At 40.5% G+C, this 22,794-nt stretch overlaps 1 protein-coding gene across 2 annotated transcripts in view; it reads left to right on the forward strand.

The window, feature by feature from the left end:
• CNTNAP2 (contactin associated protein 2) overlaps positions 1–22,794 on the forward strand; it is a 1,051,893-nt gene that overhangs the window by 699,792 nt on the left and 329,307 nt on the right. For both annotated transcript variants that reach the window (XM_071559619.1, XM_071559620.1), the window contains one exon: positions 12,635–12,835. In XM_071559619.1, the coding sequence (XP_071415720.1) occupies positions 12,635–12,835 (201 nt within the window). The remainder of the gene's footprint in view (positions 1–12,634; positions 12,836–22,794) is intronic.

Below are 22,794 nucleotides of genomic sequence, written 5' to 3' on the forward strand. Positions count from 1 at the left end.
GACACGTGCATCTGGACTGGAATAATAAAATACATTATAATCAAAACAGGTTATAAGGCCCAGAACCCTTGAGGGAGCTCCAACAGGGCAATTCTGAGGGTGGTATCAAGGGCAAAATGGTTTTCAGGCTGGGTGTACCCATTAGATATGCCAAAAAATTAAATTAAATTAATTGAAAAGGCGCCTACATAAGGAAAAGTGTTAAAATTATTAATAGTGTTATATTTCTAACTATTATTGGAGTGTATGGGGTACTATTTACAAGCCTTCAATGAATAAGAAGGTAATATTAGACCTAGTAAAAAAGCATCTCCCTTTTCTCATATGCCACCTCTCCTCCACGTTCTGGGGTCTTTTCTGTAGGCTCTGATTTCTGTCCTGAGACATTAAAAGCACGTTCAGGAGCACCAGTTTTATGGAAATACACATAATTCTTGCTTTTCTTCCCAGGAGTCCTACAGCTGCTGATGCTAGAAAGGCTTTTCTGAAAGCAATTCTTCTCTTAGTCCCAACATGACTGAGCTTCACTCCACTGCCCATCTTGTCCACCTGATGGCAGTGATTTTTGAATTTTCTAATGAATTTTAGCACAGCTGTCCAAAAATACAAGAAACATGATGTTACACTAAACTACATATACTGATAGTGGTTTTTACTTACTTGGGCGATGCTCCAGGAAAAAACATGTTTAAGTTTATGCATTCATCTTCAAATGGGACTCCCAAGTATAAAGGTGACCAACATGATTCAGAATAATGATGAAATTGTTCCATACTACTTAGAATTTACATGAAAGCAAAATGAGAAGTCTTCAGTTTACTGATGCAGTAACTAGAAAGGCTATTTCAGCACAGTATATTCCTTCTCCTGTCTGTCCACGGAGAGGGGTTGGCAGGATGTGAGAGGAGAGTGGAGGATGTTCTTGAGGGAACTCAGTTGGATCACTGAAGAGTATGCTGAGGATTCAGGCACTCAGAGGCTGATGGTGGAATGAAAGGTAAGGGGGTTTTGGTGGTAGCAGTTGAGGCCTGCATTAGTCTTCTTTCTGCCTCTCCATTACAACAGGAAGTCAACCAGTACAGCTCAGGAAGTGATTTCTTATGTTCAAGCTGACATAGTGAAAGTTTTGAAGAGCCATTTTCTTCGTATCCTTTGAAATACATTTTTTTTAACTGTGTTACTTTTTCCAGTGATTCTAGGAGCCCTATTTGAGATCACAGCTGAAGGATTGTGCTGTAGTGCTTTGTAAAACAAAACAAAAATCAGGCAGTAGTTGATTTTTTTTTTAAGTGCATATGCTCCTATGGTGTACTGGAATGAACTGAAAGACACTGTAAAGGAGATGTATTTGATCTTTCCATTTGTATGACACTGGGTTATGAGGCCACTCCTCACAACGTGGATTCAGCTGTCAGTTCTTCAGTTATTGGACTGTAAAACAAGTTTCCAGCCCTTGCCCATATCCTGTTCACAGTGCTGAAAACAACTGCACTGTTAATTCTTTTATGTCCTTTGTTCTTGACTTTAATGTTCCTTAATCTAAACTGAGCTGCAACTGCCATCTGTTTGACCAGGCACTGAAATGGCCCGAGTCCTCCTTCATATGTGTGTCCTGCACCTCCTTATTTATTGGTCCTTTCAATATATGATTATTTTTAAACTCCTGCAATGAGTAGCCCCCATAGGAGGTCATTTTGGACATTAGGGCCCAAATTGGAGTTCAGCTTTTCCCCCAGGCACTGTTTTTCAGCATAACAACTGCTGTGGCTGCAGTGGTCTTTTCCTCTGCAGTTAGGAGTGACCTCTGTTCTCTTTCTCAAGGTACTCTTGGCATGAGCTTTTAACATCCAGCTGTGTCGAATGGTTTGAAATCATCTCTAGTAATCCAGGGAAGTCATTCACTGCTTACCACTTTAGTGCAGTCCTTTCAGGTTTCCAACGAGTTGTGTCAGAGCAGCCATTTGATTATCACTTCTCTGGCAACTTTTGGTTCCCTGAAAAATTTATTTTCATAGAATCACAGAATCAGTTGGGTTGGAAGAGACCTCCAAGATCATCAAGTCCAACTCCTAATCCAATTTTGGTCACTTCTTTCTACTCTGTCTTGTAAACCATCTAATTTATCTATTACTCATAGGCATAAAATATTATAAACTTATGTTTTTCAATATTCAAGTTCACAAAATAAATAGTCTTTGCTTTCCTGAATTGTTATGAATATAAGGGATATACAAGGAAATTGTACAGTTTCACTGCCTCAGAAGACACTGTCTTTAGGTAAAAAGGAACATATCCAATCAGTAGTTGTAATTAAGTTTGAAGGGTCATTATTATCTTGGTGAAGAAACAATGGAAAGAAGAAATGAAAGGAGTAGAAGGATAAAATGAGCACAGGAACAGTTGAATTACATTTTGGGATTGATCCTATTTCCTGCCTAAATAGACTAAGAAACACACTGGCTTTGATTTTAATAGACTTCAGTTCATAAGAACATTTTTCATTTACTCTTTTCTTTTTCCTGAATATTGGATTTTTTCTGATCTGAACTCCATTTGCTACATTAGTAAGAGGAGAGCAATAGAATTCCCATCACCAGAGTAACTTCACCGCAAAATTGCCATTTGCAAATCTTGGGTGAGATCGTCAAAACATTCACTAACTTCAATCAAATGTGTGGGTTTCATTTTTATAAACCCAACTGCAGCTCCTTTGAAGTCCAGAGCAGAATCAGTTTCAAGTTGCTATACCCAGTTTTATGCTTTTGTATATAAACACACACAGAGAGAAATATAAAAGGAGTGAGAAGAGGATATTGTCTGCTGTAATTTCTCCCGTGTCAATTGTATACATCAGCCCCTGTGTCTACAAAGAAGGTGCTTAGTTTAATCATGTTGCTAATGAATGTACCATCCCACACAACTCAACAATACCAACAGGGCTCTTATCAGGAAATAAAATTGGAGACCTCATAAAATCAGATGATTATGACTGTAATGTTTGTCCTCCCCAGAAGGCAGTCTGCTTTTAAATGGACTATCTTGTCTGGTTTCTTGCATGATTTGTAGTATAACATATTGCAGAGCACACTGCAGTGATCTAATTTGGAGGAATGAATGTACTGATGATGGTAACAATCCTGGTGTCTGGTGAAGAGCTGACTCTTTTGAGGGAAGCCCATTCCCAAGTGTTGGTGCAATGCAGTTGTCAAGTGCTGGTTTGAAACCCAGCAGGACCACAGGCATTAATTCTCAATAACAAATGCAGAGTACCCAGCAGCAGGTGAGGATGGATGTAATTCTTATTACACCTTGAAATTATTTCCTCCTGTCATTGCCGTTGATACTGCCCTTCATTTGAGCTTTCAGCTCACTGCCCCATCCCTCTGTGTTACCTGAATGCCAAATGTGCACTACTAAAGAAATAAATAAATACATGGCAGAGGAACTGGACATCACACACAGACCAATATGCTCAAGTGAATGCCCATTTATTATACACCACACACAGTTTATATAGAGCTAAAGCCACCACTGGATAAGTTAAACCCTCACACCATCAAGCCACAAACTTTAATTGGTTATAACCCATATCTCCCAGGTCCAATGTTTTGGAGAACTTATCCTAGATGTTTTCAAGAACCTCTCCGGTGTGCTGTGAGAAGCCTGAGGAGCTCCCACGAGAATCCTCTAGGGAGTAGCTACTCCTCTGAGCAGCTGTGACTTGTTTATTCTCAGCTGCCTTCAGTCTCACAGGGTTGGGATAGGTCTGAATTGCTCACTCTTCATTTCTCTGCACCAACATGCTACCAGCTTAAAGCAGACACAGATGAGGGGTGTGAGCAGTGAGTGCTGGTCAGCAGCATGAAACACGGCAAGAACCCAGAGCCCAAAGAGTTAACCCAAAGTAAAGTTCCTGAGACTGAGCTCTGAGGGATGTTTAGCTGGAAACCAGGACTTGGGGATTATCAAGATGGTACTGGGCTGCAAAAGGATGCTAACACCCACATACCAGGAGGTAGGGTAGGGACATAAAGGAGATAAGGGGTCTGAGTCCAAAAGTCTTGCAAAACCCACCCTGAAAAAACAGGAGAAATTGAAAAGTTCATGATGATGAAGAGCAGAAATGCTTCCACTTACCAGGATGAAGTGACAGGATGTACCACCAAAATATTCCTCAAAAGGGCGACCCTGCCCCTGACTCCACCTGGACTCCACCTGTTACAAATATTATAATTGAGTGTTGCAATAATATGAATATTTATGTAGAAATGTTGTAATCTCTTACAAAAATTGTATAAATACCCTGACTTTTTACTGATCACTTTGGAGCTCTGTGTCCAGTGCAAACCAGGAGTTCCCCAACGTTGCTCTGATAAGTAACTTACTGTTTATTGACTAAACCTCTGTCTCTAAACAGTTTTGTTACACCTTTTGGGGCATCAAGCACAGAGCACTGATCCTCTCTGCTCTTCCTGCAAGTTCATGCCAAGCAGGAGGAGGCTTGGAATAAAGGTGTTGACAGCCAGCAGCACTGAGGTAAGAAGGAATTAGCCACAATTGTGACAGTGATCAGGGAAACGGCCATGAAATGCCATCAGCTTGAGGGTTGAAGTGTCTCTAATGTCTGTTCTGCCTCGGGCTAATGGACAGAGCACACCAGGAATCTTGGTGTGGACCTGCAATCTTTCCTTTTGTCTTGTAAGTAATGACAGCCAAAAAAAACCAGGAATATGAATTATTTTGTATGCTCAGGTAGTCTCAAAAACATCTTCTCTGAGATTGCAATCAAGAACCAAGGTGTTCTCATACTGGATAACGTTACCAAGGGTGTCAGCCAAAAGAAAATGCACCCATCAAAAAAAACCCCAACAACAGATCTATTGAGGGAGAAAGAAAACAGATTGTTTTCCCTGAGAAATAAAACTGTTTTCTGATTTCCTGAAGATATTTAATGAAAGAGTATCTTAAGAATATAACTCTATTAATGATAAAAAGCAATATTGTAATAGTGATAACTATAACTGTAGATTAAAGTAAAAGGGGAAAAACATATCCATACCTGTGGAATATAAACACTGTGTTTTCTGAACTTTATTTTCCAAACTTATTTCCAGTTAATCTTCCTTAGCAAAGATTACTTAATTTGCTTGTCAGAAGCAAGGTTTTTTTTTGCTTTCCTGAGCACCAAGAAAATGAGTGAGGAAAGCCCAACAACAGGAGAAACTGAGGATCTGGGAAAAAATAATTGGCAGAGTGTGACTACCATTGCACCATCATGAAATATGTTTAATGTGAAGTGGGAAATATCACTTATGTAAATATATGATTTGGTCACTTGAATAACTGGTGATCGAGGAAATTTTAAATTTCATTTCACTTTTTATTAGTGAATCATTACTAATAATTATTGATTCATTTATTAGCCAACTGCTTTTATTAGTGGAAAAAGGACTGGTGAGTGGGCAGGAATTGCAATTGAATGGTGTTTTCAGCAAAAGAAATTGTGTCACTTTAATGTCCTGTTGAGGAAACAGGTGGTAATTGCGCTTTAAAAAAAAAAGTTTTAAAAATTCTGAAATTAAGGAACTTAATCTTACTATAATGTGTATCTGTTGGAGAGGAAGTGTTAAAGCAAAGAGTGATGTACAGACTAAATTACTGGGAACCTGTTTTCTCTATAATTGCACCAAATGTATTAGCAGTTTGGGTCTAATTAGGTTGGGTTTAGTGCAAACCATTATGAATTCTATTAGGAATCTATGGTTACTGGGTTTCTGCCTTCTATTAGAAAAAATTGCTCTTCCTCTTCAAAGCTAAAAACAAAATAATGGAAGAATCACGTGTTCATATCTTTTTTCCTGCACAACTGGAACATGCTCTGCAACACTGACAAAAAGGTCTGAGAGGAAATGCATTTAAATGAAGAAGTGGCCAACTTGGAGACCCTTATCTTGTTAGCACATTGCTGGGGTTGGTACCCTGTGCTCCAGGGGAAAGTGATCTTTCTAAAAATCAGGCTTTCTTAAAATACATTGATTATGGAATATTTCCTACTGCTCCAAATTTCAGTATAGCCCAAATTAATTGAAACCTGTGCATAGGATTAACTTTGTGCAAAAATGGAAGGCAGTTAATGGAATTAACAGTTAATTATGTTTGTATAATCTATCCTTCAGGTCAGCAAATCAGGTAATTCTTGTCTTCTCAGTGTTACTGTGATAGCAAAAGAAACTCTGTCTCTATCCAGCCTGGCTCTCTATGCTCCATCAGAACTGAGAAGCCTCTTGGGCTGTATGAGCGGATGATATGAGAGTGATCATAAACATGAATTGTACATGAATGTCAAGATTTCTGCCACATACTTTGTTTTGCTCAAGTCACTTGTCATTTCCCAAACTTCTGTGACTCTCTCTGAGTTTCAAATTCAAGGCCAATCCCAGTACTTGCATGGCTGACTGGACTACTTATTGGACTTGGGAGGTTTGACCAGCCTCAAATAAAACACTACATAGTGAGCTGAGGTGCTGGAGGTCACTGTCAAAGCCCCCAGCAAATGACAACTGTCCCATGCAATATTGAAAAAAAACCCTTTTTTTCCTAATATTTACTTTAAATTTTTTACACCCTTTTCTGGATGCCTTTTTCTTGTAATTTAAAACATACTTTGGTTTCCCTTAATCATGAACTTTTATATTCCTGCTAATATGTCTGCATCTCCCTCCGATATCGTACCGATGGAAGCCCATTCAGCCTGAGGCGACTGCAGGCCCACACCAAGCCCCTGAATCACCTTGTCCAGAGCTGCTTTTTGCTGACGGTGCTGCCCTCGTTGCTCACACAGAAGCAGCTCTGCAGTGCTTCACATCCTGCTTTGCAGAGGCTGCTGAGCTTTTTGGGCTGGAAGGCAGCCTGAAGAAGACAGAAGTTCTCTACCAACCTGCACCTCAGGACGTCTTCCATCATCCTCACATCACCATAGGCAATTCAGAGCTTAAGTCAGTCCAGCAGTTCCCCTACCTGGGAAGCATCATTTCCTCGGACAGTAAGATTGACAAAGAGACAGACAACAGGCCAGCAATGGCTTACAGAGCCTTCTGAAAACTCCATAAAAGAGTCTGGTCCAATAAACACCTGAGGAAAAGCACAAAGATCAGTGTCTACAGAGCCATTGTACTGTCTGCTCTTTTCTATGGGTCTGAATCCTGGGTCATCTACCGCCACCACCTGCAGCTCCTCGAACGCTTCCATCAGCGCTGCCTCCGTTCAATCCTAAACATCCACTGGTCTGATTACGTGACCAATGTGTCTGTTCTGAACAGGCAGGGGTCAGCAGTATGGAGGCCATGCTGCTGAGAACGCAGCTGTGCTGGGCAGGTCACGTCTCCAGGATGGAGGATCACCCACTGCCTCCCAAAGATTGTGCTCTATGGAGAACTCGCCACCGGCTGCCGCAAGAGAGGAGCCCCGAAGAGGAGATACAAGGACTGCCTGAAACAACAGCTCAGCCTTGGCCATATTGACTGCCCCAATGGTCCACTCTGGCCTCCAATCAGGATTCATGGAGACACACCATTCACGACGCTGCTGCTTCCTTTGGGAACGCAGCACAGTCAGTCTGGAGGAGAAAAGACAACGCAGACAGAACCGTTCCTTGCCAATATGGCCAAAGGAGACGTTCCCCTGTGCCTTTTGTGACCGGACTTGCCTATCCTGTATCGGCCTTTTTAGCCACCAGCAGCTTGCAGCAAGCGTGGATAGTGCCCTTCCCAAATCTGTGTTCATGAAGCCTGGCCATGATGATGATGATGATGATGAATAAGTCTGCAAAAACTAAAGACTGTGAGAATATGATCATTAACATTAAATTACTAATAACAATTCTCGACATTAATTCATTTTATAATTATCTTCAATTTGAATAACTTAGGTCATAAGCACATAAAATATTTTATAGATGCTGCTGCTTAACAGCATTATAATTGTTGAGTGATGTCTGCTCTTCATAGGTATGTTTGGCTGTACAGAAGCCACACACACAGCTGTGACCTCCAAATTGTCCCTGAACACTTGTGGTTGGCAACAGCCACATGTCATGCTTTCCTAAAATAACTGGTGTGTTAGGGCAGTGCTCCTCCCAGTGTTGTGGTGACTGTCATTGCCAGGAATTTATATCAAATTACGGTTAAGTAGGACAGATTTTTCACTTCTGTGTACCTTCAAGGAGATTTTTATGTTCTATTGACAGAAATTCCTGCAGGTTTTGACTACTGCATTCTCTTGTCAGCTGCATGGGAATAATTCCATAAATGGTGATGAAACAGGTATTTCAGGAAAAAAAAATATCTGCATCACCTTTTCTGGAAGGGATGGTGGCTGCAAGCAGGTGACGGATTGAATCTTTCTCAAGAATGATCTCAACTAACAAGCAGTTTCTGAGAAACAGAACCAGAATTGAAGATGACAGCCTTAATGTCAAGGTCTAAATGTGTAGCTGATATCTATGGGAAATGTTAAGAAAATAAAAATTTATTAGGATTAAAAGGGGGAAAGCAGTTTTTAATCAGCAATCAATAGATAAGGTATTTTTCTGGCAACTTTTTCCTTTAAGTCTTCCCAGACATCTGAACGCCAGTCCCAGATGTCTCAGTGTATGAGGTGCAGGAGTCAGCTGGTGGTGGGGAGGGGAGATGGATCTTTGGCTGTGGCCATATCGCTGTCAGTGTGGTTTTGCAGCCAAGGAAAGGGCCTGTCATGCTGCCCAGTTCTGGTCTGTGTGTCATGACAGTGCTTCCCAGCTAATCAGGGCAATGTGTGAACAGTGTGAAATGCTCCACCCGGAGAAGGAGCTTCGTTCTGTCCCCAGGTCAGCCTTCCCTCCACACTCCCTGTGCCTGACCTGCTTCCAGAGGAGGGACAGGGCACCTTGCTGAGTATGTGCATCCGTCATTTGAGGCAGACAATCAACAAATTAGCTGCAAGTGAGATGAGTGCCATATTTATTTCCAGTGTCTGGGTCATAATCTATCTATTTCTGGAGAGACTGGAGAGATGGGCTGATTGCAATGGGATGGAGTTCAACAAGGCCAAGTGCAGGTCCTGCCCTTTGGCCACCCCAACCCCCTGCAGCGCTCCAGGCTGGGCACAGAGTGGCTGGAGAGCAGCCAGGCAGAGGGACCTGGGGGGACTGAGGGACAGGAAGCTCAACAGGAGGCAACAGTGTGCCCAGGTGGCCAAGAAGGCCAATGGGATCCTGGCCTGGATCCAAACTAGCGTGGCCAGCAGGCCCAGGGCAGTGACCCTTCCCCTGGACTCTGCCTTGGGGAGGCCACACCTTGAGTGTTGTGTTCAGTTCTGGGCCCCTCAGTTGAGGCAAGAGATTGAGGGGCTGGAGCGGGGCCAGAGAAGAGCAACAAGGCTGGAGAAGGGACTGGAGCACAAGTGCTGTGGGGAGAGGCTGAGGGAGCTGGGGGTGTTTAGCCTGGAGAAGAGGAGGCTCAGAGGTGACCTCAGCACTGTCTGGAACTGCCTGAAGGGAAGTTGTGGCCAGGTGGGGGTTGGTCTCTTCTCCCAGGCACTCAGCAATAGGACAAGGGGTCACGATGGGCTCAAGCTCTGCCAGGGGAAATTGAAGTTGGAGAGCAGAAAGAAATTCTTTGCAGAGAGAGTGCCCAGGGATTGGAATGGGCTGCCCAGAGAGGGGGTGGATTCCCCATCCCTGGAGGTTTTTCAGCTGAGCTTGGCTGTGGCACTGAGTGCCATGATCTGGTAAAGGGACTGGAGTTGGACCAAGGGTTGGACTTGATGATCTGGGAGTTCTTTTCGAACCCAATCCATTCTATCATTCTATGATTCCCATCATCTTCCAGACAGCAGGAACAGACTTTGTTGTTTTTCTGGAGATGGCTATTGATGTTATCAATATACTTATATTGATAATGTGATACATTCATTACAAGGTGCAACAAGGTCTTACCCACTAGTCATACTTGTACTTTGACAGAAAGATCCTGAAATTGTTCAGAGGATGCTTTTGACTGACAGGAATATGTTTCTGTCTTCTTCAATACAGTGTGACCCTGCAGAGCTTGAAACTCCCCAGCTGGGAGGGGAAGTGCCAGGGCTGTATTTGCTGGAATCCACTATCCATAAGGAAATCCCTCCTCAGACACAATGCCAACACAATTCCTATTGCTCATGACACTCCTCTACTCTCTTGATGACTAGTCTGGGAGGTGGTTTTTTTGGCTCAGAAATCCAGTATGAGACTCTGTCTTAGTACTACATTCCTTGCTAACACTTTTGAGCTCTTACATGTAGAGTTTTCTGCCAAAAATGAGACATTTCTGTCAGTGACTGTATAAACAATCTCAGTCCTTCATTGAAAATGAATCTGCAAGTCAACTTGCATCCCAAGCTCTTATCAAAACTGTGTTGTATTCTCTTTGTAACTTGACAGGTGACAATCATAATTTTTTTCTCAGTACTAGGGAGAGAGCTTAAAGAAATACAGAAATAAGAATTCTTGTTCTTCCTTTCTCCTGCTTTCTTTTTTATTTTTGTTTTTGTTCCTGTGTTTTACATAGAGCTTTGGACTAAGGATGTAAATATTAAAATAATAACCATCTTGCAGCACCTGCTGAATTTCCTCCCATTTGGCTGGTGGTGCACGTGCCCCCTGTGGAGGATTCATCTGCTTTGCTTACCTTATCTCCCAACATTTGATTAGGACTTACACCATATCAGTTGCAAACACATGGGCCCACATAATTCCATGTAATCCAAAACAGCCTGACACCATCCAGGAAAAAATTAAGGCTGGAAAATACAACAGAGTTCTGGAGATAAGAATAATCATAGCACAGAACATTAACTTTACTGTGGGCTGCACCAGAACTCATCAGTGTGTGTAAGAGCATTTCTGTGAGCTGGGTGAGGAAATCCTGAAGCACTTTTGAGTATGTCTCACTTTGGCAAAGTGTTTACATGCAGTTCAAATATTGAAGTGCAGTATCAGGCCACTAATTTTAGAATAACTTGGAGATTGGCATGAACAGGCATGAGATGTACATAGAGAAATGAAAAACGTACTATTATGTGCTCAGTTGGGAAACTGGGCTTTTCTGCCAGACTGCTCAAGGCACCAGAATGGATTTTACAGGTGTTATTTTTTTTTAAAGTTCCACATTTCTTGTTCTGAGACACATTTCTTTGACTTGGCTGTCAGTAGTAGAGGGGTATAAAGCAGCAAATTTAAAAGAAAAACAATTTAAAATGTGCAAGAACTATACATGAAAAATATTACTGACAAAACCTGATGCACTTCCAGGAGGGTTTATGGTAATATGCTACAGGATAATCTATAAAGAAAAGAGAATTTCCTGGGCTTTATTTACAGAAGGTAATTAATCTATTGCACTCCTTGTCTATGTGAGATGGACAAGCAGGAAATATCAGCTGAGATAGTGGTAGGCAGTCAACTTCAATTTGAAAATTCTTCACATCTAAGTGATAGAATAGTATTCTCACAGGAAGACAATATCACTAACAATGGCTAAATCTTCACTGTTCATTCTGAAACCCTATCCCTTACTCAGGTAATATTTGTTTTCATTTTGGTTCAGTGGAATGTCCCTCAAAGAATAAAATAATAGTTGGCCTGTAACAGGAAAGTTCCTTTGCCTTTTCTTTATTTCCTTTCCAAACTACCTCCCAAATTCCACAAATCTTTCTACGAGAGGACTATGGAGTGTGTTGTTTCATTATTATGATATCTCATCTTAAATCTTCTCTGGTAACTGCTGACCAATGGCACACAGTACCTCTTCTAGTGTTGCTGTTGAGTAGGTTAAAGCAACTTAATGCACACAGAGCCTTGTAGGATGAATATTACACACATTTTGCTTAAGCCTGCAAAAAAAAAAAAAAAAGGTTGTTGGAGGTGAGAGATTTGGCCAATTGTGCTGCATTTCTTATCAACAAAATTAGGTCTTCCTTCCTTTGTGTCTTTTCACAGCTAAACAGAAGCTTTTGTATTTCCATTCTACTTCCATTATTTCTTGTGTTGTTATCTGTACCATAAACAGAATCAATGAGATCATATGGTGCTGTTATTTAAAAATATTTCAGCCTCAATAAACAGTAAATTTGGTCTACCCTAGGAGCACAGCTTGGGTAAAAAATGTGGAAACCTTGATAAACTCCAGTGTTTTCAGTATTAATCACTAAGTGGTGTAATCACACAAGAATCTGGTGCATCCCTGTTGTTACTTGCCTACAAAGCAGTGCTGCTCTCCAGCCCACAGTGAATTTTCTTCACACAGAGACCTTGAATCTTTGGGCCATCAGCCTGGTGTCCTTCTGATCAAAATCAATCCTTGTTCATGGACCTCACATGGTGTGTTTGTTATCTTTCCATAAAGGTGATCAGAGTGTTTCCCATCATCACAGAATCCCAGACTATTCTGAGCTGAAAGAGACCCAGAAGGACCATCGAGTCCAACTCTTCAGTCAGTGGCCCACACAGAGGATTGAACCAATGACCTTGGCATTATTACAGCCAAGTTTTAACCAACATCTGCTCACAGGTGATGGAACTATTCTCTCACAGTCTTGTCTTTCTCCCCCTCTCCTTCAGAGGACAAAGTGTGGACAACTGTGTACCATGACCTGCAGATGCAGACCCCAGTGCCAGGCACCAGCTCGGACAAGATGTCTGTCCTGCAGCTCAACTACAGTGCGACGATGGACCAGATCTCTGCCATCACCAGCAGTGCCGAGTACTGTGAGCAGTTCATCTCCTACTCCTGCAAGATGTCCCGGCTGCTGAACACACCAGGTAGGCTGGCAGTGGGATATCCATGCTAGAAAGAACTTGATCTGAACACTTTGACAGGTATTGCTGTTAGAAAAGTTCATTCAGTGAACAGATTTCTTTGTTCTCCACCATTAAAGCTGGCAAAGAGGTGAATAACTGAAAATGCAGAAGACATTAATTATTTTCTTTGAAAAATTTGCCTGTTGGCTTAACTACTAAAATGCTTTTTACTGCACCATGTATTTGTGTGCTCTTCTCCCAGATCTGCTGTTCCTTAAAGCTGGAGGCTTTTGGTAAACATGGCAACTTTTAAAGCTTAATCAACAGAGGCATTGAAAAATTGCTTTGAACTTTATCATGGTTTTTCTGGTTGTCAGTTTTGATATGCTACAGTCAGCAAGGACACTGGCTGAATGAGGGCTGGGATTTTCCCACTAATATTTCTGAAACAGTTTCTTTAGCACAGAGTATTTCTGAGTAATCAGGTGCCTCACACATTTTAGGGACTGACATGGTCAGTGGTGCAATTGTGTGGGAAATGATATGCTATTACCTACAAGCAGATTCACTATAAGATTCTTCTTCTGCTGTGTAGCTTTACTGGAAGAGAACAGTCCTAGTAATGCTTTCTGTACAGGCCTCCTCAACAAGTGTTACCTGTAACTCATAAAGACAAAAGTATTAGTTGGTTCAGAACTAGTAAACCAGCACATAGAGAAAGAATTCCATTTTTAAAACTCTTTTAATATGCATCTAGTACTTTTATATGTGCTCTTACTGTGTATGAGAGATTCTGATGTTAAATAAATCTTCATGGTACTTTGGAAGCCTGGTTTATATGTGGAAATATATAACACATTCTCTTGGTTGTGAGATGAGTTGATTGTGATAAGAGCCATTCAAATGCACCTCAGATTAATTTCTGCATGCTTACAGTGTTGTACTAGAGGGTGCTTCCCCTCCTGAATTTGCTCTGGTGTATTTTCTTATGGTGCCATTATAAGGATTCATCTGGCATGCCTGTGCCTCATACTCCTATTTCCATAAGCATCCTGTTAGTTAATAGACACTGCAATTCCTGTTACTCCTCTCCCTCCTCCCTGCTGCTTTTTCACTGTTTCTAATGCATGCCTTGTCTCTGTGGCTGTTATTTTGCTTAATTTAGCATAGCACAGAGACTCTGCAATGTGGGAAATGATTTCCTCTTTCCTGGGCCTTAATATGCAGGATCCTGAATCATGTTCATAGCTAGAAGGATTGTGATTAGATTCTGCTGATGGATACAAGCTCCCTACTTGCATAATGCTTCAGAAAAGTTCTATATGCATGTACCTTTGGGCAGGTGTTTAAAAGGCAAATTTATTTGTTAATAGAGCTGGAGATAACATGCTTAGAAAGCTCATAGTTTACACACAGTGCAGTGTTAGATTCTTCTTCTTGAAATGTATAAAACTATTATTTCAGGACCAGTTTGTACTTGTTAGTATATATTTATATCCTCATAAAATTAATATATGCTGTAATTGCAGGTGTTTGCTCTACCTTCTAGATTTAGAAGGGCAATTAAGCAGCATAACTTACTGATTCTATTTTAAGAAATAATCAGTTTCAAATATTTGCATCTTTAAGGTTGTTAGCAATTTCTGAGCATATTTTTCAGGTATCTCCCTCTTCATGTTTTAACCATTTTTGTGGAAAAAATTAAATTCTCTTGGAAACTCTTTATAAGCCACATTTTTGGTCTGGGAAAAAAAAAAGACCACAGATATTCTATAATGCTTTTTTTTTCCTAAGTGATAGAAAAAAGCAGCATTATTTTAACCTAGACAGCAACAGAAAATCACACTGCAGTATTTGCATAACACCTGTAATGGTTTGTACACACAGAACAGCAGTGATTTGTGTGCTAGTGAGGAAGAGGCCAGTACATTTTCTTCTGCTGTGTTCTTGGCTTCAGTGTATGGTTTTTAAACTAAGGAACTAATTTTTCAACCCTTTCTCTGCTCTGGAGGATTGCCATATTTTGCTGAATTTCTGATGACACCCTATTCATCTCCCAGCACAGCTCCAAGTACTCCTGTGGCTTCTTCCACCACTGAGCTTTTTACAGAGAGCTTTGCAATATGGTGCCCACACAAAGAAATGAAGAAAATAAAAAATCCATCTTTGTGTGTTTCTGGGGCAGGGAGAAGCTGAGGGTGCAGCCAGCAGGAAAACCTCTCCAGGCTTCCCAGGATCAGGAAACAATTGATGGCCTTGGCCATAGGAGCTTTTCCAGGCTGGAAATTTTCCCTTTATTCCTTTCAGATGTTAAGGAACCACTTGGGATAGAAAGCTTTTAAACTGCACCAAAGAGAACTGAGAAGACAGTTCAGCAACTCAACTTTTTCACTCTTTGTTTCCTGGGGGTCATGTCACTGTCCAATGTGATTCCTTCTCAGGGAGAAAGTGCTCAGTTATTTAAACAAATCAGGACCCAAGGTGTTTGTTGATTAGTAATTAACAAGCCATCAGTGAACTGCAGGTTTTGCAGCTTTTAGTTGTGCATTTCCTGTCGAGGTAAAGGTACATTCAGTTGCACTAATATATGTTCTGCTGCTAACAATAACTTAAATGACTTTCTTGTATGAAGCAGAACTTACTTGAAATTCTGTGTTTGGGGAAAACCTTTGTATTAATAAACCTGTTTTGTTTGGGGGGTTTTTTGGCTGCAGGCACAGGAGTCAAAGAATTCTCATTTTCCCTTTGATTTCAGAGAGATATATAAAAATAGTCTGTACAAACTAAGAATTCTCATTCTGCTGGTATGAGTTTTAGACTTTAAGAGTTTATTGCTCTGGATCCATGACTTTTTTCCCTTAATAATGGACTCTCATCCAAGCAAAACAACATGTCCATCCCAGCAAACAGATTGAAATCATTGCTGACAACAGGGACTGGGGGTGATTTTACAGGTAACAATGCCATTGTCTTTCCACTTAGTCTGAGGGAAGAGAGGAATAAGATGTTTCATGTAAATTAAGTTGTAAGTGACTTCTGGAAACATACCTGCAAACTGGATTATCACGAGGCTATAGGATGATTCAGGTTCAAAGAGACTGCAGAAGGTCATCTCGTTCAATTTGCTTCTCAAAGCTGAATGAACAGTCCTTGCCTAATAATAAGCAAAGACTATCTGGAAATGCAGCTTTCTGTCTTTACTGTTTTGGCTTTGGAGTATTTTTTGTTTGTTTTGAACTTGCAGCCCAATATGGTATAAATTATGTTCAAACCCAGGGGTCTGTTCCAAAGCCTTGACTAAAGATCATCAGAAAACCCAAATGAGTCCAGATAGCTCAGTGAGTTTCTCGAGCAAGTGCAAAACCAGGCACTTGTACCAAAAATACACCCTGTTATGACAATAACCATAAAACTGTGGGTACACTGTGTGTTTCTGAGGAAGGCATGTGCAAGCAGGGATCCTGCAGTGGGTGCAGCTGTCACACATTTTATGCTCCTGATTCTTATAGAGATCTCCTCTATGATTGCAACAATTTTATTTTTTTTTACCAACATGAAATTGATGCTTCTTATTGTCTATTTAATGTTTTTTCTTAGAATCAGAATTCCTTTGTGAATATGCAGTTATTATCATGATAGAGACTTAACCTTGGCAATTCAAGTAGCTATTGCAGTCAATAAATAAATAAATGAAATAGCAAGCCCATGGATCGTAATTGCAACCTAATAACAATGTACATGTATATGTGAATTTGAAAAACAAAACAAAAACAAAAAAACTCAGACTTTTTGTTTTGTTTTTCTCTTTATATTTGCATTTCTCATATCCTCTTTTCTTCTTGTTTCCTTGGAAACTTCCCTTTTGAGAGGATACTAATGCTTAGCACTGAGGATGTGCAGAAAGCTGGTTGTGATGCCCATCTACTTTGCAGTTGGTGTGGCAGGTGGTGGGACATTTCCCTTGTTTGCAAACAGGAACTTGGAGATAGAAGGAAGTTCTTTGGTGCCCATTGGTTAAAAGACAATGTAGTATATGGCATTATTTGGCTCTTATAGAAATAAACTTCCCTTCTTTGCACTGAGAAACAAAATTATACAGAGAACAGTGATAGGATAAACTCATAGAATGCAAAAGGTTAGTTATTCTATATCTTCATCCACCATTTTCATGACACTGCCTAATAATGTTTTGCAGAAAGAAAACCCTTTATCCAGTGAGGTTATAGAGAGGTACATTTATTCCGGGCCCGGGTGCAGGGGGGATGGCTCCTCCAAAACCTGCACACCTGGTCGAGTTAACAACTGGTTTATATGCCAGTAAGTTATACATATTTGTTATTTCTTCATGTATAAACAATATTCTCTTAGAGAAGGCAGGGTCATTATAATGAGTTTCCAGAACTGACTTCCATTTTCTCCACCCCTGCCGCTCCTCCTTGTGCCTGCACTTTTCCTCCTGGTAATTCAGGGCAGGGGTCTCTGGTGGTCTTTGGGGATGAAGTCAGTGGTCTTCCTCTCATTAACCTTTTACCTTTTATTCAAAACTGCTTCAAACTGGACTTGTTGGAAACTGTAGCTGGTCTAATTGGCAAATTTCTCTACTTACCTTGTTCTTTTGACACCTTTTCTGATTGATCTTCGTTTCATGGGGTATCCTGGCTGTTTTAATTGGTCCAAGAGGCTCTGGGGCCTCTTGGTGTGGCATCTTCAAGGATGGGTCTGTACCTTGTGAGTTTTGCTGCATTTTATACAGTGAATTTTATACTACTAAGCAGCAAAATAAGCATAAGTAAAATAAGCAGAAGTCCTAAATAAAATAAGTAAAATAAGCAGAAGTCCTAAATAAAATAAGCAAAATAAGCAGAAGTTCTAAATAAAATAAGCAAAATAAGCAGAAGTTCTAAATAAAATAAGCAGAATAAGCATCCTAAGTAAAATAATCATAAGTCAAATAAGCATAAGTTCCCCCCTCCCAATCAATAATACCTCCAAGTGACTTCTCTGGTATGACATTTCCTATGGGCCACTGCTCTTTGCCTCCAAAGTGGGCGGGGAACAGCACTGTGGTCCTGCCACTCCTCCTTTTACCCTGGGAATGAGCCCCTGAAGGGAGGGGACTGCTGCCTTCACACCATCTGTGTCTTGTCATTTCCCAGAGCTGTAGGAGCTGTAACAAATAATCAGAGTGGGAGCTAAAAGCGTAAATACAGAGAACACAACAAGATCTGCTGGTGTTGTGTTCCAATTTTGATTCCTATTCACTGTGCCTGCGGGCAGCGTATGAAAACCATGCAGCAGAGTTACTGCAGTCCATGAATTACTGTTTCATGCCTGTTTGTCTCTGGGGAGAGCGAGCCAGCAGCTTCAGGAATTCATGAGCTTAACAGGTGAAATGGAAAACTTAATTTGATGTTTGGTTCTTTTAGTTACAACAGAGCAATCATAATGCCAGTAGGAAGGAAGATTTATGCACGCACTGAGATAAAAACAAAGTTAAAAATTGCAGTGTGTTGTTTTCCCCAAGTAGCCATCCAAATGTGAACTTAAGGAAGTTATGATTTTTGCCATCACTACCCACTAATTGATCTACTGTGCCAGCTGGAGATATAACTCCTGCTTAATAAGAGGAATAAGAGGACTCTTTTTCAAAAAGAGTCTGAGAGGAATGGGATTTCTGCAGTCCTGCAGTGATGAATAGGAGCCTCTCCAAAACCTGCTTCAGCATTCTGTTTTCCATGTTCTTTCAGAAAACATGCCCCTAAGCTTCCATGTGTCTTGTCCAGCATTAAGAATATTGATTGACCCCTCCTCTTAGTGCTCCAGTAAAGCTGAATTCAACTTCCATTGTTTTTAAAGCAGAACAATAACCTTGTTCTACTGATCTACATGCTCATGTCCTGGAAGTGGAAACCATCAGCTGTTGGAGGTTTATTTTTCACTTAGTCATTGTCATGGTGCCATAAAACAAAAGAAGTCAATAATTCATATGCTAAGTGATTCTCAGGAAATACCTAGCAGTGCTCTTAGGTAGATGTTGGGCAGGTAAACAGCCAGTTGAAGAGGTCATTTATTGCAGTCCATTGCTGATACTCCCTTCTCTCATGCCCAGGTTTTCAAAGCTCTGCACCTTTGCTTCTGTCTTAGCAACCCCTTTGCAGTTTTTTAATACTGTGATCACTGAGTGTCCTGGTTTCACCTTTTCTTCATCATTTTTTTAGCTGGTGAACTGTTTTTGCTAATTTCCCCAGTTTTCATTGCTGTTGTGCAGGAATTAGACTTAATCCATTATCACTATGTGAAAAAGGCTACATGTTGCTTTGGTGTTTATTAGAAATAGTAGTACTTGATAAGAGCTCAGTGAACATTATAAATCCTTGATGGAAATTTTACCTGCAGTGCTGGGAACCCTGTTTTCTTTCCTAGGCCTTTTTAAGAATAAATGATGTATCTGAGTTTTAACTTTGCAGTTCAAGCAGAATATTCTAAAACAACAGTTTCTCATACCCTCTCTCTGTGTGAATGTGCTCTGCCTATTATGGGAAAAGGTTCATTATCTTTATTTCCTAAAAGAAAGATAGAGGAAAGCAATATTTTCATCCCTGCTTGTAGAGCACCATGTTTTATAAAAGCTGTTTAAAACCATTCACCATTATTATTTTTACAGAAATGGTCACAGATGTTGCTTCTTCACAAACCCAGGTTGTTCTGGGGAAAAGTTATCTTTCTTGATGAATGACCAAACCAGATTAGTTTATTAATTTCTCAGACAAAATACATCTAGGTGGTGTGTCATTGCATGTCTTGACAAGAATTTCTCCTCACTCATATTGGAAATGCATTTGCATTACTCTGAGTATATTTTTCTCATTCAAATACACAGTAAAAATATTCATTCCCATTCCTTGGCTATGTCATAAAGGAGAATATGAAGAATCCAGCTAAACATACACAGTTAAGGTGGCCCTTTGCCCTGCATAAAGCAGAGCTCCATTCCCTGGTGTGTTGTGGTCTTTTTCTCCCTTGCCCTGCATTGCCCTCAAGGTGACTGGGGTTCAATTATTGCTGAACCATTTCCTGCCTTGTTTTCCTGCCTGAGTTGGAGCTGTTTCATTTCTTCAGCCTGGGACTTTTACTGTTTATCTGAAAGTTCTAGTTGGACTTTCCTGCCTTCCTACCTGACAGCCCGGGGCACTGAGCTATAACTTCTGTATGTGGGGTTACATTTGGAGAGTTTTCTGCTTCTCAGGAGCCTCTTTGAACAGCCTTCAGTTAATGTTTGAGTCCGGAAATGTTGGAACTGCTTTGTGAGAGTCACTTTCTGGTTTTGGCAATTTTTAGCAGATCCCACTCCCACATTGTGCAGGTTTTTGACAGCAAGTTCAGACAAACCCCTGGACCACAGCAGAATGCAAATGAACAGGATATACAGAATGGGTATGGTGTGATTGTGTGACAATATGTATATGTGTGACTGAGGGATGAGCAGCCCCAGACACACCTAATTCCAAGAGTATATTGGAGTAATTTTTTTTACTGTACTTTCTATGTATTCATGTTTGATGTTATTTATCCAATCAGCCTGTTAAAATGTGTTTCTGGATTATTTCTGAAACGGAGTGCCTGAAATAGTTTCTGCTTTTCACCTTGTGACCAGTTCCACATGTGTTTTCTCTGCTTTTCCATGTTTTATTTGCAATATAAGCCATTGTTTCCATAAATCCTCTTCAATGATTTCATACTCTGCCTACATATGTTTTGGAATGTTAAAACCATGTCACTCAGACCAGCCAACATTGCCTGAATATGTGAGGATAGAGTTTCACTGATGGTTAAAGGGACAAAATGTACCACTTATTATGGAATTGCCATTAAAATCTGGGGCAGGACAGTGCGTTGTGCCCTTGATTTGTTGTGCCTGTATGTCTGTGACACAACTATAGGTACCTGTAGATTCCTTTCTGGGGATCTATCCCTGTAGGTCCATACACCCACAGGTATTTATATAGAAGGAGAGGGCCCTTCAGATGGTGATCACTTCTATTTAGAAGATCCTTTTCCAGTAAATCTTTTGAAATATTTTGTTGTGTGAGATTACTCAACATGAGAAGACTAAAAAGCTGATTAACCTCTGATTTTCCATAAGGTAAAACCTCACTGAAAAGACATATGGACTGTAAATTTTATTTTCAAGACATTGCTGTTGTCAGCAAAACTGACTCATGATCATTTCCATAGATTCTTGGAATAAGGAGTGAGAATTTCTTATAACATGTTTTTCTCTTTGCCCTTTTCTAATTTCTCATTTCTCTTTGATGTTTTCTTCTGTCTCTACCTCTGATATTTGTAACATAATCTGATTTCATATATGCTTTTGTAAAATCTTAATAGCATTTACAGTGGTGTAACTCTTGAATGACACATGGGAGTAACAGATCAAAGCTCTTTTTCTTTTTAATCATCTGTCCCCTATGGCATGGACTGTGTTTTCATCATTTTATTTCTGCATCATGTCAAGTAGTAAGAATGTTTGGAAGGGACACTGAACCAATTTCTTTTCTGGAAAACCTGAAATTGCAAACACGACCAAAAAAAAAAAATGAAGGGATTGTCAGACATACAATTCATCTGTGATGATGCTCTGCACTACTAAGACAGTTTTGCACCCACAGATCTAAAAATATCTTAGCAAAATCCCCAAATGTTAGGGATTTTTATTTTGTTTGTATTTGATCTTGTTTGTTTAAAAATTTCTGGGCAAAGTGTGTTTGAGTGTAGCAGAAATGAGGCAATGAGAGGATTGCTGGCCACACAGTGCTCAGGGCAAATCAGTATTTACCAAGCCTGAGTGTGAGTTTAAGAGTTTAAGAGAGAAGTTTAATCACACTGAACCAAAACATCTTGACTCTTGCCCTGGTTAATACTTCACCTTGATTTCTGGCCTGATGGCCAACTCTGTGTTCACAATCATGTTCAACTACAGGGAGCCAACAGGCAACCAACAGCAGGACAAGGGGGCACGGGCTCAAGCTCTGCCAGGGGAGGTTTAGGTTGGATATTAGGAAGGAGTTCTTTGCAGAGAGAGTGCTCAGGCATTGGAATGGGCTGCCCAGAGAGGGGGTGGATTCCCCATCCCTGGAGGTTTTCAGGTGAGATTGCACGTGGCACTGAGTGCCATGATCTGGTAATCACAGTGGGGTTGAATTAAGGGTTAGATTTGATGATCTCAGAGGTCTCTTCCTACCCAACTGATTCTATGATTCTATGAATCTGTATCACCAGTGAGACTTTGTGAACACAGAAATAATTAAGAAGGATAATGAGTGGTCACCAAAAACCTTTGCTCTGATAAAGGTCGGGTTTTACCCATAGAACTCCTTCCTAACACCCACTTGGCTCATTTTTAAACTAGAGCAGCTGAACATACCCACCCATTTCAGTGAGAAGTGCACAGGGAATTGATCTATGGTTGCCTGGAGCATCCCAGTGTCAACACCTACTTTTCCTTGGACTCACATACAGATTTTATATTGTTCAGTAACATCTGGACTAAAGAGAGGGAATCCAGTTACCCATTATGGTAACTTGGCATCCTCTGGGGGCTGAGTTAGTGCCTTGTATTCCATATGGATTCCAGTGAGCACAAGAACAATAATAAGCAATCCCAATGTTTACAGTATTGTTGTTGTCAACATTCAACTTCATTCAAAGGAGTGTGACCCTATGAACTAATGCTTAGAGAAAGAGAGAAAGGTTTGATTGGTTTTGAATGTCATGCTAGCTTTAGAAATCCTTGTGCTATATATCTGTTTGTCAGGAATTCACTGGTTTGTTAACAAACACACAAAATGAATTCCTGTCAATTCATTCTGTTAAAGGATCCTTTTCTTTGTCCCCAAACCTTGTAATCCTTGCTGGGAGTTTGGAATGATAATAGAATAGCTCCTTGTCGTTCTCAATGACTGAAAAATAACAATGCTTTC

This window comes from Pithys albifrons, chromosome 7 (assembly GCF_047495875.1).
Source record: "Pithys albifrons albifrons isolate INPA30051 chromosome 7, PitAlb_v1, whole genome shotgun sequence".
Classification (NCBI taxonomy): Eukaryota; Metazoa; Chordata; class Aves; order Passeriformes; family Thamnophilidae; genus Pithys; species Pithys albifrons.